At 33.5% G+C, this 15854-nt stretch overlaps 1 protein-coding gene across 10 annotated transcripts in view; it reads right to left on the bottom strand.

The window, feature by feature from the left end:
• Positions 1–15854, bottom strand: part of LOC123557199 (centrosomal protein of 135 kDa-like) — a 46162-nt gene that overhangs the window by 18581 nt on the left and 11727 nt on the right. For 4 of the 10 annotated variants that reach the window (XM_045348513.2, XM_045348514.2, XM_053543515.1 and 1 more), the window contains exons 5-11: positions 6237–6365; positions 4904–5185; positions 4469–4619; positions 3798–4081; positions 2488–2610; positions 1758–1784; positions 136–162 (exon numbers count right to left, since the gene is read on the bottom strand). In XM_045348513.2, coding sequence (XP_045204448.2) covers positions 136–162; positions 1758–1784; positions 2488–2610; positions 3798–4081; positions 4469–4619; positions 4904–5185; positions 6237–6365 — 1023 coding nt within the window. Of the gene's footprint in view, positions 1–135; positions 163–1145; positions 1173–1757; positions 1785–2487; positions 2611–3797; positions 4082–4468; positions 4620–4903; positions 5186–6236; positions 6366–12825; positions 12983–15854 lie in introns of those variants that run through there. The other 6 variants (XM_053543513.1, XM_053543516.1, XM_045348523.2 and 3 more) reach the window with 5 other exon arrangements.

The raw sequence follows: 15854 nt of genomic DNA, 5'->3' as shown, positions 1-15854 counted from the left end.
GCACATAAACGGGTATAATCAAAGTACCTAATATAGAGATCTAACAATTAGTCTAAATCAGAAACAAAACTTGACAAAGTGAAAGCAACAGAAGCTCGTGTCAGTGTTCTTTTTACCAGCATGTATAATACTTACAAACTTTTTTAACTTGTTTTCACTGTCCTGGCAACATTAAATAGACAGAACATCATAAATGTGAAGACCTCTATCTAATAATCGTTGCAAATTGTTTATGTTTTGCTGCATTTAGTTTTAATTCACAGTAACACAATTAATGTCATATGACAAGTTTTTAGCTTTGATGGTGGAAGAATATCCCGAGGAACATCTCCTGGCTTGATTTCAGGCATGGGTGGGAATCTGAGTAGAACCATCGACATTCTACAAACAAACTAGATAGCTATCTCACTTGATGTTGTGACCAGGGATTGTATGCACACAGCTCAGGTTCAACTGATCCGAATTCAGTGACGTTTTCCACTCAACAGTGGAGGTTTACCAGGCAATTAGGTTTGGAATATTATATTGGTGACCATGTATGTTTAATAATGTGGGTCACTTAATCTTATCCATGTTCCTGGAATATGTACCAGACATAACTTTTTCTCTCAAAATAACTGAAGAAATTCTCAGCATGAATCAAGGACTAAAGAGTAAAGAGAAATGAATGACCGAGGACATATTTTCTTCAGTCAGACTGTCACACAGAACAAGCATCTTGCCTTGGATTTGTTGTGTTCTCTCATTTCCAAGAGTTGTGTACATAAAGTTATCAAAACTTACATTAACTTTACTGACCAGTACTGCGAACTTGGTTAGTGACTGTGGAGACAGTTATTAATTACACTCTCACTGAAATTCACACCTTTGACCTCAGGATCAGGTATCCAACCCTCTACCCCTACACCATTGTACCTACTTAGGTAACTAGTCAACTTGATATAAATGGAAGAGTGCAGGAAAACTAAGCCAGTGCAAAACCCAACTTTTCTGGGTATAATTTCTCAGACAGGGTAGTTACAAACTGCACTTTGCAATACATTATGGTCACTGAAAAGACATTCCTCTGTGTACAAGATTCGATAACCCTTATAACCAAAATGCATACACCCATTACACAACATTGTGCAGTGCACATTACAAACCATTAAGTAACTGTACTGGTTATACACCTAGAGTAACGTCAAAATCATACAAAACAATCAATATCATATCCATAAATGTAATATATAATATGCCAATGACTCATGATAAATGAAACATGAAAATATAAGAGAATGAAACAAAGTTGTTAAACCATATCTTCATTTTTACTGAAAGATTAAAACATACTGTTCCACCCTATCTTTAAACAATACAACAGCAATTCAATTAGCCCATAATCACAACCAGTGTGAATAATATCATCAAAGACGGTATACAGATAATTTTCAAAGCAAAAGATCCCTCTATCCCTTATATCATATGTGTAATGTTATATTCACTGGTGTACAAGGAGGGGCAAATTTTCTATTGGGTTAATAAAATGGGAAAAAATCGTATATGTTCAAATCAATCAAGGTTTATGACACATCATCATGATCAAAATTAATGTTAAATATACCTCACAAATATGTTAGGCTCTCGAGAAAATAAAAATTCCAGTATTAGCAAGGTATGGAAAAGTTGGACAAAAGTCTCGATAAAAACTGTTATAGTTCCAAGGACTAAATGAGTAAACTGTAAGAAAAAGGGTCCGATGTGGATTTTATACTTACAAAGCGCTTAGTGTTAGTCTCGAATGTCTAGAAAGACAGTGAAAATGAAATGAAGATGATGCTTCCGACGTAATACTGTGAAATCATTAATATTCGCGGGCGACAAATTTTCTCGGATTTCATGGCTGAACCGAACCACAAAATTGAATCACAACCAGTCAGTAAAATTCCCATTAATTTTATGTTCAAAAGTTGAAATTCACGAATTCATATCCAAACAAAAAAGTCATTTTGGCCAAAACCACAAAATTCCGTGCCCACGGAATTAAATGATTTCACAGTAATGAAATGACAACAACTGAAATGAGTATTTAAGATGAGAAATTTATATGCTCTCTACTATCAAAACCATAAAACTTGAAGTTTTTCATTAAAGCTCAAAGAAAATTTTTATCTATTAGTATAAGCAAGTGTCGTAACAACCATCACTCTACTAAGTTATTATAAACTGACCACCGAAACTGAAATATGAACTTCTTTTTCCATGTTTTAACCAAAGAACACTAAGCATAAACCTTAAAAATCCATGTACAAAAAAACCTAACGTAACAGAAATTTGAACAAGAAAAAAAAAAAAAAAAAACACTGCCAGGCGATTTAACGGTAATTGTTTTTTTTTTAGAAAACATGTCTTCAATTATGTAGTTGAAAACAGTAGTTACCGACAATCAGTTCCCTGACACAGAACACTTTACATGTTAGGAAGATGATGTTAATATGTTGTATTTACCTTTGTGGGTGTGGCCCTGGCAGACGAGGCCCTCTTGGTGGCTTTTAAGATCTCATATTCACCCTTGTAATAATCTCTCTCCTCCTCCAAAACCCTCATAATGGCCTCGTACTGTGCAGCAGCCTGTCAAAGTTACATCACATAGGTTTATTGTCTTTCCCATTTTAAGTTTTGTTAATTTAATTTGTAAATCACACCAACAATATTTCTGTCATACCACAACTTTCTGGATTTTAATAGTAAAGGGAGAGACCAACTGCCCCTTTGGCATTATTTTGAGAACATCAGGCACACAGGAGCCACTGATCTCCAAGTGAGGTTTCGAACTGAAACAGGTGAGGGTGAAGGGCAAGTCCTAATTTCAGCACTATTTTAGGCATTGCAGGCACCTGGGTAGAACCACTGACTTCCAGCCAAAGGGTTTATCACATGAAAAAAATCTATGTCCCAAATAGGTTTTGGACCCAAAGAGACAAAGGGTAAATGATTCAGTCAGCAACCTTAACCACTCGGCTATATGCCCCTTTCCAGTTCATAGCCATTTAACAATAATGCAGAACTGAATGCTAAATTTAAATCTGGTAAATACTAGTACATGTACAAAAAAGAAGCACACAAAACAAAACACTATGGAGATAAAAAATTTGGAAGTTTTACACTAGTGAACAATTTACTATTAAAATGAAATTCTTTTCTAAGAAAGCTATTTTAAAACCATCTAAGTAATTCTGTTCTCCTATACAACCTAAAATTGATCTTATTCAAAATGGATGACAACCATGCCTTATTGTACTTATGTGACATAATCCTATTGATCTAAATCCCACCATATGTATCGCTTGTCAGACATTAAATTAATCCTTCTGCTGTATTAAGGACTGTACACTTTCAAAAGTTTTGAGGTTCTTTTAGGTCAATTTTGACATATATTGTAGTATTACTGACCTAACTGTCCTAAAAGCCTACACTTGTATTAAACTTAAATCAGTGCAACTGATATATTCCAAGCCCTACTACATCTAAAAATATTACGAACTTTATTCTAATTTTAATTTCTTATGTAGTAAAAAGTTATAACAAGGCTGAACATACACTGCTTAAGAGGAGAGGTGGTCTAGTGGATAAGGAGTTGACCGCTCAACGTGGTGTTATGGGTTTGAGCCCTTCTGGGGACATGACCACACCTTCTCATATGCCACCAATACTGGTTTTTCCAAGAAGCGGACTCAAGAGTTGTTCAAAAAAGCATGAAAACTTCATAACAATCAAATTAAAACAAATAAGTATAAACTAAATACTGCTTCATGTACCTTCTTATCTGCTTTAGCTGAAGCATTGAGCTCTCTGGCAGGACTGGCTGACCTAGATGAAGGACGTGATGGAGTTCTAGAACGTGGCGGACTACGTGATCGTGATGGAATCTCTCCACGTAACATTTTCTGGAATGCTTCAGCCTGATCCCTGTAGTAGTTCCTCTCTTCCTCTATGCTCCGTACAAACGCATCAAGTTTACTCGGGATTTTACCTTTCTTGGCGGCCCCAGCAGGTCCATTCTTACGTTTTAATCTTTCTATTTCAAGCACCAATTCTTTCTCTGAAAAATCAAAAAGTATTTCTCAATGTTATTATACTTTATAACAACCATATGTTATATCAAGAGCTTGACCTTGTACAACTTAACATCTTCGTTAAATTAAAATTCAAAGTTCCAAGCAATATATCAATCTGTCATTTTTTATATATTCTATAAGTTGTGCGTTGAATGCATCACTGCCACAAGTCCTTCTTTATTTGATGATTTACAACAATATTGCCTTCAACTCTGGTTGTGCATTTATGATCTTGTAAAATAATGGTTTTCAAACTTTGCAAAAATCCAGAGCTGTTGTATATGTATTCCAAACTGGTTTTACATTCTCACTGACTATTCTGGCTAAGATAATACACATAAAATTACGTGAAAAGCACTCGTGAAACCTACCATTGGCCATTAATTTATTGACACGATGACTTAGACGTTTTTTATCCTCTGAAACTCTATCATGAAGCTCTTCCAATCTCATAAGGTCACTAGTTTTTGTCATGAGAGAAGATCTGGTTTCTGTGAACTCTTTCGTTAATCGAGCATTTTCCTAAGATAACGTAGAAAAAGAATTATTAGAACTCCTAAAAGCAAAAGAAATATTGTAATAAATCTAAATCTTGTTAAGTTAGGTTTTGCGTATTTTCATTTATAAGAAAAATGCGTTATTCTATAATTACTGGCATTAACGGTTTTATCAGTTAAATTGATGTGTTAAAATTTAATTTCTAGCCACACAGGGACCAAATATCTTACATCAACTACTGCTAAGCCACTTTTCATTTATATTTTTCAACATCAGAGAATGGAATATTAAAATCAAGCACAACTTACTGCTCTTAGTTGTGCTATTTCAACATCTAAATCTTCCATTTCATGCCGAGATTTTTCTAATTCCCCTTTGGCCTCTTCCATTTCACGATCAGCTGTTTTTAAAACAATGCTTTTATCAGTTTCTAAACGTTTTGCATGTCTATCAACACTCTGAAATTCAAGTTCAAGGTCGCTCATACGAGCTTTGTACTTTGCGAGGTCAGATTCTACTTCACTCCTATCTGTGACTGCATCTCGATATTTCCTATCCATTTCTCTGTTCTTCTGCTGTAAGAAGTCAATCTGAAAGCATCAAAGAAAATATTTAGAATATATAAGAATAAAGCTTAAAAAATCATTTTAAAGATATACTGACACAATCTAGGTCACATATCTTCCCAGCTTTTATGGTAAAGACCCCTGGTGCCCCCCTGAGCATTATTTCAGACACAAAAGGGCCCCTGGGTAGAACTACAAAACTTCCCTTAGTCAGCTGGATGGCTTCCCAACTTGAAAGAATTCTACATTCTTGCAAGGTTTAGAACCGACAGATGTAAGAGGCAAGTGATTCGAAGTCACTGTTAACTAGAGCTATCACTGAAGGTGATTAATACCCCGAGACACCGCTTTGATAAAGAAAGGTGGTTGGACCTAGCGACATGGATCTTGCAACCATTTAGAAGATATTGCATGGTGAAGAAATAAAGCAATTTGACCTTTGGCCTCCAAGTGAGACCTTGAGATTGGACCTAGTAGCCAAGGTTATGCACTCTTACACATCATTTTGATAAAGTTAAAAAAAATAATGCTAATTTTATGAAAACGCTTCATGCAGTTTAGAGGGTATGCCAGGAGTGGACACGAAATAAAGCTATATGACATTTGACCTCCAAGTGTGACCGCTATATTGGACCTACAGACCTGTGCCATGCCTGTATCTTGTGGTATTATGATGGTTAAGTGTATGTACTATGTAGTTATTTGAAACTCAAGTGAGCAGTTTTAGAAATATGCCTTCAAACCAACAAACAGACATGCTTCACTCCAACATAGCCCCCATATAATTTGTACTATGGGGTATCCTATAATTAACTGAGAGCACCTTTACATTTAAAGAAGTAAACTGACACTTTTCGTTCAAAGTTTATCATATTCCATCTTTAACATTTCAACCTGCAAGCCTATACATTTATATACTTATACTTAAACAATTTAATACTCCAATTTAATTCACTTTTCACAAACCTAGAAGCAGACGACAGTGCTACATCCTATATGATAAACTAATGTCTATGGCTATTTTTTGGTCGCTGTTAGCCTTGAATTATAATAATGAGAACATTAACTACAATACCTGTATATTTAGATGTGAGATCATTCTCTCATTGGCTCTGTTGCGGGCCTCGAGGGCCACAACATCCGAGGGTCGTCCACCGTCCAACATTCTGTGCAGTCTCTCTATCTCCTCATCACGTCCTTCGACCTGTAATAACAGTTCAAATCAAATTTACTATAATAGCTGCAAAGTTTAACAAGAGACGTCGCTGTTACAAGTAAACGAAAAATGCCTCTGAAGAACAAAATGCCTTTGTATATTGGTTAGGGTAAGATGTTAAGGATATCCTGTGACCCTGACCTTAGTGGACCCCTATTTCTTGCAAGTAACCTTCCTTCTTGACCTACTTAGCACTTGTGTAAAGGTTCATCAAAATCTACCGAATTATTTTACATTCAAATCTGAAACACATAGTATTTTGAATGGACATACATACTGACAGAGTGCAATAACTCATATGTCTCCCTTCTATGTATTTAAAAATATTGCACAACCTGATTTGTTGTGCAACATGCACCCAGTGTCCTGCCCTTTCTGGTGGGATACAATAATCCCTTTAGTCTTCATGTTTGATCCAGTGTGTTTATATTGTTGAAATATCAGATAAAACAAAATGTGCTAAACTCAATACAAAACAAAAACCAATGAACAGGATGTATCATGATTCCATTATACTTGAATGATGTAAAGTATTGGTCTGAGGACTAATGCTTTGTGACCATGTAAATAATTATATTACAGGTGTAGGCAAACAAAAGAAATCAATAAACAAGAGGCAGATAAAAGCTGTATTCCATACATTAACATAAGAGAAACATCAAAAAGATGTCACAACCCTATCTGGTATCTGAGTCATGACTTCTACTCCAGTAATGGTTGCCTTGTGATACTTTTTTCTGGGGGCTGCATAACTCGGCTCGACAGGAGTTGCTTGGTAGAATCAAAGGTTTAGCTTGCTATTTGGACCAATGTCATTTTAATTCTACTATTACTTAAATAATTGGGGTGGCAATGCTATAAAATAATAAATGTGCAAAAGCTATGATTAGGTATGCTAATGCATTTTAAACTAGACAGGAAGATAAAATTCGAACACTTAATTTTTTTCCCCGAAAATTTATTAGATTTTTTTTTTCATTGTACAAGTACTGGAGTGGTTCTGTACAAATTTTTCCCTATATGAATACACAAATAGACTCAACGTGAACATATCTGAAGAGCTCTTTATACCAGCCATGGATACCGGCAATAAATTGCAATAAAATGGATCCCACTTACAAACCCTCACAATATACTGAACAAGACCAACTGTTATAAACTGCCTAAATATTTACATTGAGTGTTCTTTAACTTATTTATTTACCACATCATGAAAATACTTTTCTAGCTTTAAAATTTTATTTTTAAAAAAATATGAATTAGATCTTAATCATTATTTTCTTTATTTTTATTTCAATGTTCTGTTGACTCGTTTTACAGATAGTTTAAGCTATTCAAACTATACCACAAAAAGGGGGGCAATCTTGAACTTTTAAGCATTCCTTCAAAGAGCAGGGTGAAACATGTTTAAGAAGTTTGTGTAAGACATTTTATATACAAAATCAACATAATTTACATTTGAATTGATTTTGGGTCTTAAAGCATACATAAACTTAAATATTTGAGATAAGTCGAGCACATATAGAAACGGAAAAGATAAGTAGTTAAAAGGCATTAAATGATTATTTAGAGCACTATCTCTGGCAATTTTATACACAAGATACTCTGAAATGTACTGATCGGAAAAACAATTTCATACACATTATGTCTTATAAGAAAAATTGGCAGTGAATTTCAAATTCCAAAAATTCTTGAAATAAACATTAGGACTACTTTTACGGGGTTTTTTTTACAAATTTCAAACTTTTATGTTTCATTCAAAGGAGACATGATGTTTGGGGCTGGTGTCAACCCTTCAACCTGTGGGTAGATCTAGTTCTATTGAGGAAATGAATAATGTTTTCAACAGGCTTTACAAAGTTAAATTTGTGCAAAAAAAAAATAAACGATTAAAATCTTTTGAATTCTTAATTCTCTTAAGCAAAAAAAATGTCTGGTACAGACAGTTGTTGGAATGGCAAATGTTCTAAGTCATGTCACAGTGCACGCTTTCCATGGGCAATGAGCCGTAATGTCCGCTAAAATGCACCTGTCTCGTAGACTAAGTGATATATGATAACAAGTCTAGCTAAATGAGTGTTGTGACCTTTCGAATGATCTGCCTTTGAAGTCGTCAGATTTCATTGCAATTGTTAAACGTGGGCATACTGTTCCACCAAAGGAAACATATGGGCTACAAATATTAAAATGCGAAAGTTTCTGTCCTGAAAAAATCTTTTATATTTTATGATACAAAACTTCACTGTTGTTTGGAGTGTAACAGAATTTGTCCAAATTTTAATTTACCAAGTACACCTTACTAAGTGTCACAGCAAGCAAGTTCTATAAAACAAATCAGAATAGATACAATCTGAATTTTGATACGCTACAACCAAATGTCTTTTGTTTTTGCTTACAATACATAAACTTGAACGTCTGTAGTCTTGCAATAAATAAGCAGTAATTATAGATTACACATGTTGATTAAGCGTGCTCATTTTTGTTTCGTATACAAAGATCAATTAACCAATATAGTAAGCAATAGTACTACCATATTTCAGAGCTATGTGGAATGTATATAAATGATATTTCACATAACTAATGTACCTTGTAAAATATTTGACATGTCAACAAAAAATTTTCCTCATTATTAAGCAGGTATTATATTTTCTTTCTATTAATACTTACATTTATCATATTTCTACATTTATAAATTTTAAAACTAAATATACACATAATATCTAAACATGATGAAGTTATTTTAAGAAGGCATTGAAATAAGAAAGACCAGTAGATAAAGATAAACATATATTAAAACAAAATGGAAACGTTAACAAAGTTTTACCAGTTTTTCAGGAGAAAGTACTATAAATTTTTAATTTCAAACCGTAGGCATGTGCAGGTTTACCTGAGTATACCTAACTACTCTGATGTTCTTTGACAATAGCTTTTTTATCAGGTGTTTCTAAATTCCTGTGCAACAAAAAGCTTTAAGGACCAAAAAAGTTGTATCCAATGTACAACCAGGTTCATAAATCTTTGTTGAGCTCGACTTAACTTCTTGAACATTTGACAATGAACTACATTTTGTACTATCAATTAAGTTATGACTAAATTTCATTTATTTTTATGTTTTAGGTAGTAACCCTATTAAGGTAATCAATATATTCCATTAATTTTAATTATGTGACTTCAGCATAATGATTTCAGCATCTCCTGGCTGGCATGGGAAGTTATGTGTGCTAGTGTGTTTGGTATTAACCATCAAAGGATGCCAAAGTAAGATACAAGGATGTACTGCATACGAAAAAACAATATCAAAGCGTACTGAATTCGCAGTTACTATTACAGGTTTATTTTTCATTTTTGTTGCATTTAACGTCAAACCGACACAATTATAGGTCATATGGCAACTTGCAACCTTTGATGGTGGAGGTGCCATTCGCTGCCATTGTTTTATTATTTCATCACGTGCAAGCACCTGGGTATAACCACCGACCTTCCATAAGACAGCTGTATGGCTTCCTCACATGAAGAATTCAACGCCCCCCCCCCGAGTGAGACTCAAACCCACATCATTGAGGGACAAATGATTAGGAGTCAGAGACCTTAACCACTTGGTCACAGAAGCCCCAGTATTACAGGTTTACCACTGAAAGTATGCAAAGACCAGAAATATTACAAAAAAAAACATTCACCAAAGAATGTTGTTTTATGTCTACCAAGATAAATTTGGATGAATTTCTTTTGCTACTGTGTGAACATGTTGAGTCTTCTAACAAGATACCAGAAAAAACTATAACAGCAAGAAGAATGAGTGACATAAAAGTGGAGAAAGGGCAAAGTCTACAAAGTCTATAAAAATTTTGACTTTGAAAGCGTGTGACAGAAATTTTAGAACTAGTAATTGTCATTTTTCTGTATATCAGTGAAACGATATAATTAAAGTGGAAAAGGTCTGCCATCTGAAGAAAAAAATCCATTTCATAAAGTTAAATGGTGTTAACAGATCATTAAATTAAGCCATCAGAGGTTCTTAACAATAATCAGATGATTTCTATACTGTTTGGCAACTTCTCAAGACATTTTCTATAATCAAAGATAATGACTGAATATAAAATCAATATGAAAAATCTTTGACTATTCAGCAGTTTAAATGTATGAATGTTTAATTAATTTTAGTATCATCAAAAAAAAAGTACTGATGCAAGCAATAAAAATATTTATGTTCTTTACCCTTACTAAGACTGAATGAAAATTTCCTCTACTGTACTAAACTGGTATTTAATAAAATTCGCACATAAACCAGTAATTATTGTGCTGAATATAAAATCATCAAGACCTCCGTGGCCGCGTGGTTAAGGTCACTGACTTAGAATCACTTGCCCCTTGCTGATGTGGTTTTGAGCCTCGCTCCGGGCACTGAATTCTTCGTGTGAGGAAGCCATCTAGCTGGCTTATGGAAGTTCAGTGGTTCTACTCAGGTGCTGGTGCAACATTTAACCGAACAAAAAAAAAAAAAGAATAATATTATAAAATTATGATAACCAAATGATATAAACATTATGGATCCGTACGGAACTGTCAGATAACTGGTATCTTTCTCAGCGTTAACCCTTACCTTGCTAAATTTCTATAATGAACTTGTCCATCTTTCAATTTGGACTTAACCATTAACTGTTAAAAGGGGTGCTTACCAAAAAGATACACGGATGTGCAGGCTGATCACTGGTGGCAAAGGCAGAATCAATCATGTCCAGCATAATAAGGGTTAAAGCAACACAAACATGAATTCAATGTATTAAAATTTTGGAAAAACATCATATATTTTCTTAAGAAAATCAAATTTTTGTACATAAATTTAAAATGGTTCAAGATTTGATCAGAACTTAAAAAGTTTCAACATCTATCTCTGAAAAAAAAACCTGTAAAATAATGTACATCTTTGATCGGTATCAAGAAATTCATGAAGAAAAAAAAAGCTGTCGTAAATTTGACAGATCAAATACTTGTGTAAGTTGGTAAGAAATTTTCAGACTATAAATCCTGCTTTGAAGCAGAAATGTAGATCTTCTAAATGTAGGTCTTCTTTAAATTTACTGACTACTGAGAATTCACTGGTCTTTGTACATTTGGTTTTTCATCATTTATTTTTTCTTCTGAAATTTTCTTCATTTCTCATATAAACTGCACTTTAGCCCTTTAACAATACAAAGGGTATTTAAAACTTTTTGTCAAACATGAAAATGCTTATTGATTTCTCATTTATTTTATTTGTATGAATTCATCATAGGAATTCAGTGTTTTATAGGTTGTAAAAAAAAACACAATAATGTATTGTGATACAATTATAGGAATTAATCACAAAATAGTTGATAGATTTTTTCCTGCAGTGACATGCTACAGTGTGAGAACTATAAATAATTAAAACATGGTAAAACCATTTGTGTCAAACATTGTCACACATTTTGCTGAGAGTTTGTGAAAAACATTTCATCTTTTTAGAGATTTCTTGTACCTACATGACCTTAAATAAAGTAAAGAAGAAAATCATGAAGAAATCCCTTATATCCTTACATACTTTAATACTGTAAACTAATAACAAAAATTCAGGGGAAAACGATAGTTCCTCTGGGATTGGGGAAAAAGTAAAACCCCATCGAACTGGGGTGTGGGGGGGGGACGGGAAAGGTATTCTTCCTGTGATGGGTCTATTTTGGCCAAGAAGTCTTTAAACAAAGGTCTTAAATTGTATAAAACTCAAATTACTACCACTCGATCCTAACCTTCTTCATTTAATTTATCTTTCTATTGATTCATTACATGGAATAAAGATAAGGTCATTTTAGTTTAGATAAATTCATTGTTAAATTGAGTTATTCATTTTAAAGCACAATTTGCCTTGCCATGTTATAAAACAAAATAAATCGTAACTGAAACGGTAAATTGTAACAAACTGTTAACAAAAGACTGATAAGAGTAATATAAAGGTGAATTATTTACCGATCAAATAAAGATTAAAGTTTTATAGAAGGAAATATTTTCATAAAAGCTTTGTATGAACATGCTCTGCAAGTTTTAACTTTACAGTGTTGACAAATTTCCACTACTTTTAACTTTTTCACATATCGAGTATAATAATTTAGGTACAATATTTACAACAACTGTTAAAAGTATCAAATTCAAGTCTAGCTGATAAGTTGCAAAATTTTGTTTAAAACACACACATTAAAAAAGTTAAAATGCTTTGTTTCACACAATTAGTGAAAAAGTGCTATTGAAATTCAAGACAGTATGAACTTAAACCTTTTCATGCTCTTATCACTGACCGAAAATGATATAATTCTATTGTCGTATCCATGGAAATCATAGTAAACAATATGGTGGAAGGCATGCATGTACATTTAGTTTGATTAAAATACATGCATTTAAGTTTATTTGTAACAGAAAAGTTCCAAAATAAGCTTACCAAAAGTTTTAAATCCTGTCCGAGTCCTTTCACACGAGTTTTACAACCATGTACTAATCTCAATAACTCTTAAACCTTTTCACCAATAATGTACGAGCCAGTGACGTATGAAGTTTAATTATAAAGTCAATAATATCGCTAGTCCAATATAAGGTGTACAGTACTGAAGTTGGTAGGTAGAGGTAGACCGTGTTCGAACTTGTCCCCAAGTCCCCGGGATTTTTCTAACGAGGCACAGTCAAGGGTATTAACATTCAGCTGATAGATTATCAGTAAAATGTTTACGACACTATTTATTCAATATAAAAGTACCGATACACCTTTAATCTTAAATAGGAAATTTGCCATAAAGCTGAAATATTAGTATTGAAATCTAATTTACATTAGGTCCTAAATCTAAACGAGGATCCATTTAGGGGAAATTTTAATGCCTAAATTTTTAATATATAAAGTAATTTGATTCTGCAAATACTACACAATGTAGTGTAGTAAAACTTTTGATTTTAGTTAATCAGCAAATATTGGTAAAGGAAAATTTTAATGTAAAGAAATGTAAATATAATATTAGCTTATTGACTGTAGATTTAGTACCATAAGAATATTCATCATCATGCTTTTCATTATAGTTAACGGATGCACTGTATTTAAATTAGTAGTTTTCATTTCTTGTATTATGTCTTCAAATTCATTATGTACATAATGATAATTTCCAAAGCAAGTTTTGCAATTTAAAGTACTTTTGTTGTAATGGAAATTTTCTCTGATATTTTTTCCATTCAAATAAATTCCAAATTATAAAGTGCTTTTTGTTATTTTTACTTTTATTAATTGCAAAACTGACATGACACAGGAATTTAAAACTTGCAAGTCCACAAAAACTTTTTTTTACCCAGTATATTTTTGTTTAAAATTTAAGGACAATTCATTGTAACTGTTTAATCGCAAGTATGCTCAGTACATCTAGAAAGGCAACGTTTTTACTCTCGATTATTTCATACTTTCCTTGTACTTGTATATTTGAATTTTGTGTAGTAGTATTGTAAAATTGTGTAGAAACCTGACCATCATCCAAAACCAAAACCAAAAAAAAAAACAAGAGAGTCATGATGACCCTGGGTTGCTCACCTGAGTAATATGAGCCACATGTTTCAAATGGCAAACTGATGCTAAAATATTAAGAATGTAGGTCATAAGGTCATATTCATGGTAACTGAAAGTCAGTTTTAAGATCAGTGTGCAAAACTGTACATGTCATCCAAATTTCAAGGCTGTATCTTGAAAAACAAGAAAGTAGGTCAAGGTAACAGTCAAATGATCCCTAATCGCTTGGGGTCATCAGGTAATTATAATTAAACAGTCTAGGAAATATGGTCTGATAATTTTTGAAGTATCTTTTCCTATATAACTCATAATTATAACAAGTGACCCCCAGGGCGGGGCCTCTTTTCACCCCAGGGGCATAATTTGAACAAACTTGTTAGAGATCCACCAGGCAATACTACATACCAAATATCAAAGGCCTAGGCCTTGAACTTTCAGACAAGAAGATCTTAAAAAAAATTTCCTATATAAGTCTATGTTGGTATCCCCAGGACAGGGCCTCTTTTCATCCTAGGGACATAATTTGAATAATTTTGGTAGGGTAACACTAGGAAAGGCAACATACTTAATATCAAAAGCATTTTTAAGCAAGAAGATTTTTAAAGTTTTTTTCCTATATAAGTCCATGTAAAACTTGAGACCCCCCGGGGCAGGGCCTCTTTTCACCCCAGGGGCATAATTTGAAAAATTTTGGTAGAGGACCACAAGGCAATGCTACATATAAAATATTAAAGACCTAGGTCATCTGGTTTTAGACAAGAAGTTTTTCAAAGCTTTTTACTGTATAAGTCTATGTAAAACTAGTGACCCCCGGGACGGGGCCCCTTTTCACCCCAGGGGCACAATTTGACAATCTTGATAGAGGACCACAAGATAATGTCACATGCCAAATATCAAGGCTCTACATCTTGCGGTTTTTGACAAGAAGATTTTTAAAGTTTTTCCTTTCGGTTGCCATGGCAACCAGAGTTCTGCATGGAATTAAATTCTTTGAACAATTTTAAAAGAAGACCATCCAAGGATCATTCCTGTGAAGTTTGGTGTAATTCTGCCCATTGGTTTTCAAGAAGAAGATTTTTTTAGAAAATGTTGACGGACGGATGACACACGATGGACGACACACGACGGACGTCACAAGACGGACACTGAGCGGTCACAAAAGCTCACCATGAGCCTTTGGCTCAGGTGAGCTAAAAATCAAGTAAATGCAGTTTTCTTGTCAATTATCAGGTTAAAAAATATTGTCTGTAGACCAAGTGTTGCGTTTCTAAATGTACTTAGTATATTTTATCCCAAAACCAAATCTTCCAATGTGGGGGTACTGGGGTCAGGTGGAGGGAAGAGTGAAGGTATACTAGGATACACAAAACAATATGAACAAACACCAGTATCTGAAACAATTTTGTTTTACATTCATTCAGAATAATATCACTGTATGACAACTGGACTATTGTTGGACCTTCTACTTTGTGTGCCTGAAATTTTTGTGGTTTGGCCAAAAAACAACAAGGATATGAATTCAAACTTCAAATTTTGAACATAAAATGAATAATGCGGATTTAACTTTCTGTTGGGATTAAACCTTTCAATTAGACTCAACCACCAAAATGAGCCCCATCCTCGAAAATTAATGATTTCACAGTACTTTGTCATATATAGAAAAAGTAATCAATGTAATCAGGATGTAATGCCTACCTTTTTAAACAACAATAATTTAATCAATTACATTACATTTTATATAATCATAAAATTCTGAAGTAATTATAATTTTAATCAATAACAATTTTTAGAAAGTAATCAGCCACATCTCTGGGAATGTCAGTCCTGTGTCATCTATAGCTTTCAGACAACTTCCAAGACTCTTCTAATGCCACAGGAGGAATGGGTGATGTCAGTCCCGAGAAATTTATAGCCTTCATAACAGGAAT

This window comes from Mercenaria mercenaria, chromosome 5 (assembly GCF_021730395.1).
Source record: "Mercenaria mercenaria strain notata chromosome 5, MADL_Memer_1, whole genome shotgun sequence".
NCBI classification, from domain to species: Eukaryota; Metazoa; Mollusca; class Bivalvia; order Venerida; family Veneridae; genus Mercenaria; species Mercenaria mercenaria.
This window is presented reverse-complemented; position numbering and strand designations above follow the sequence as displayed.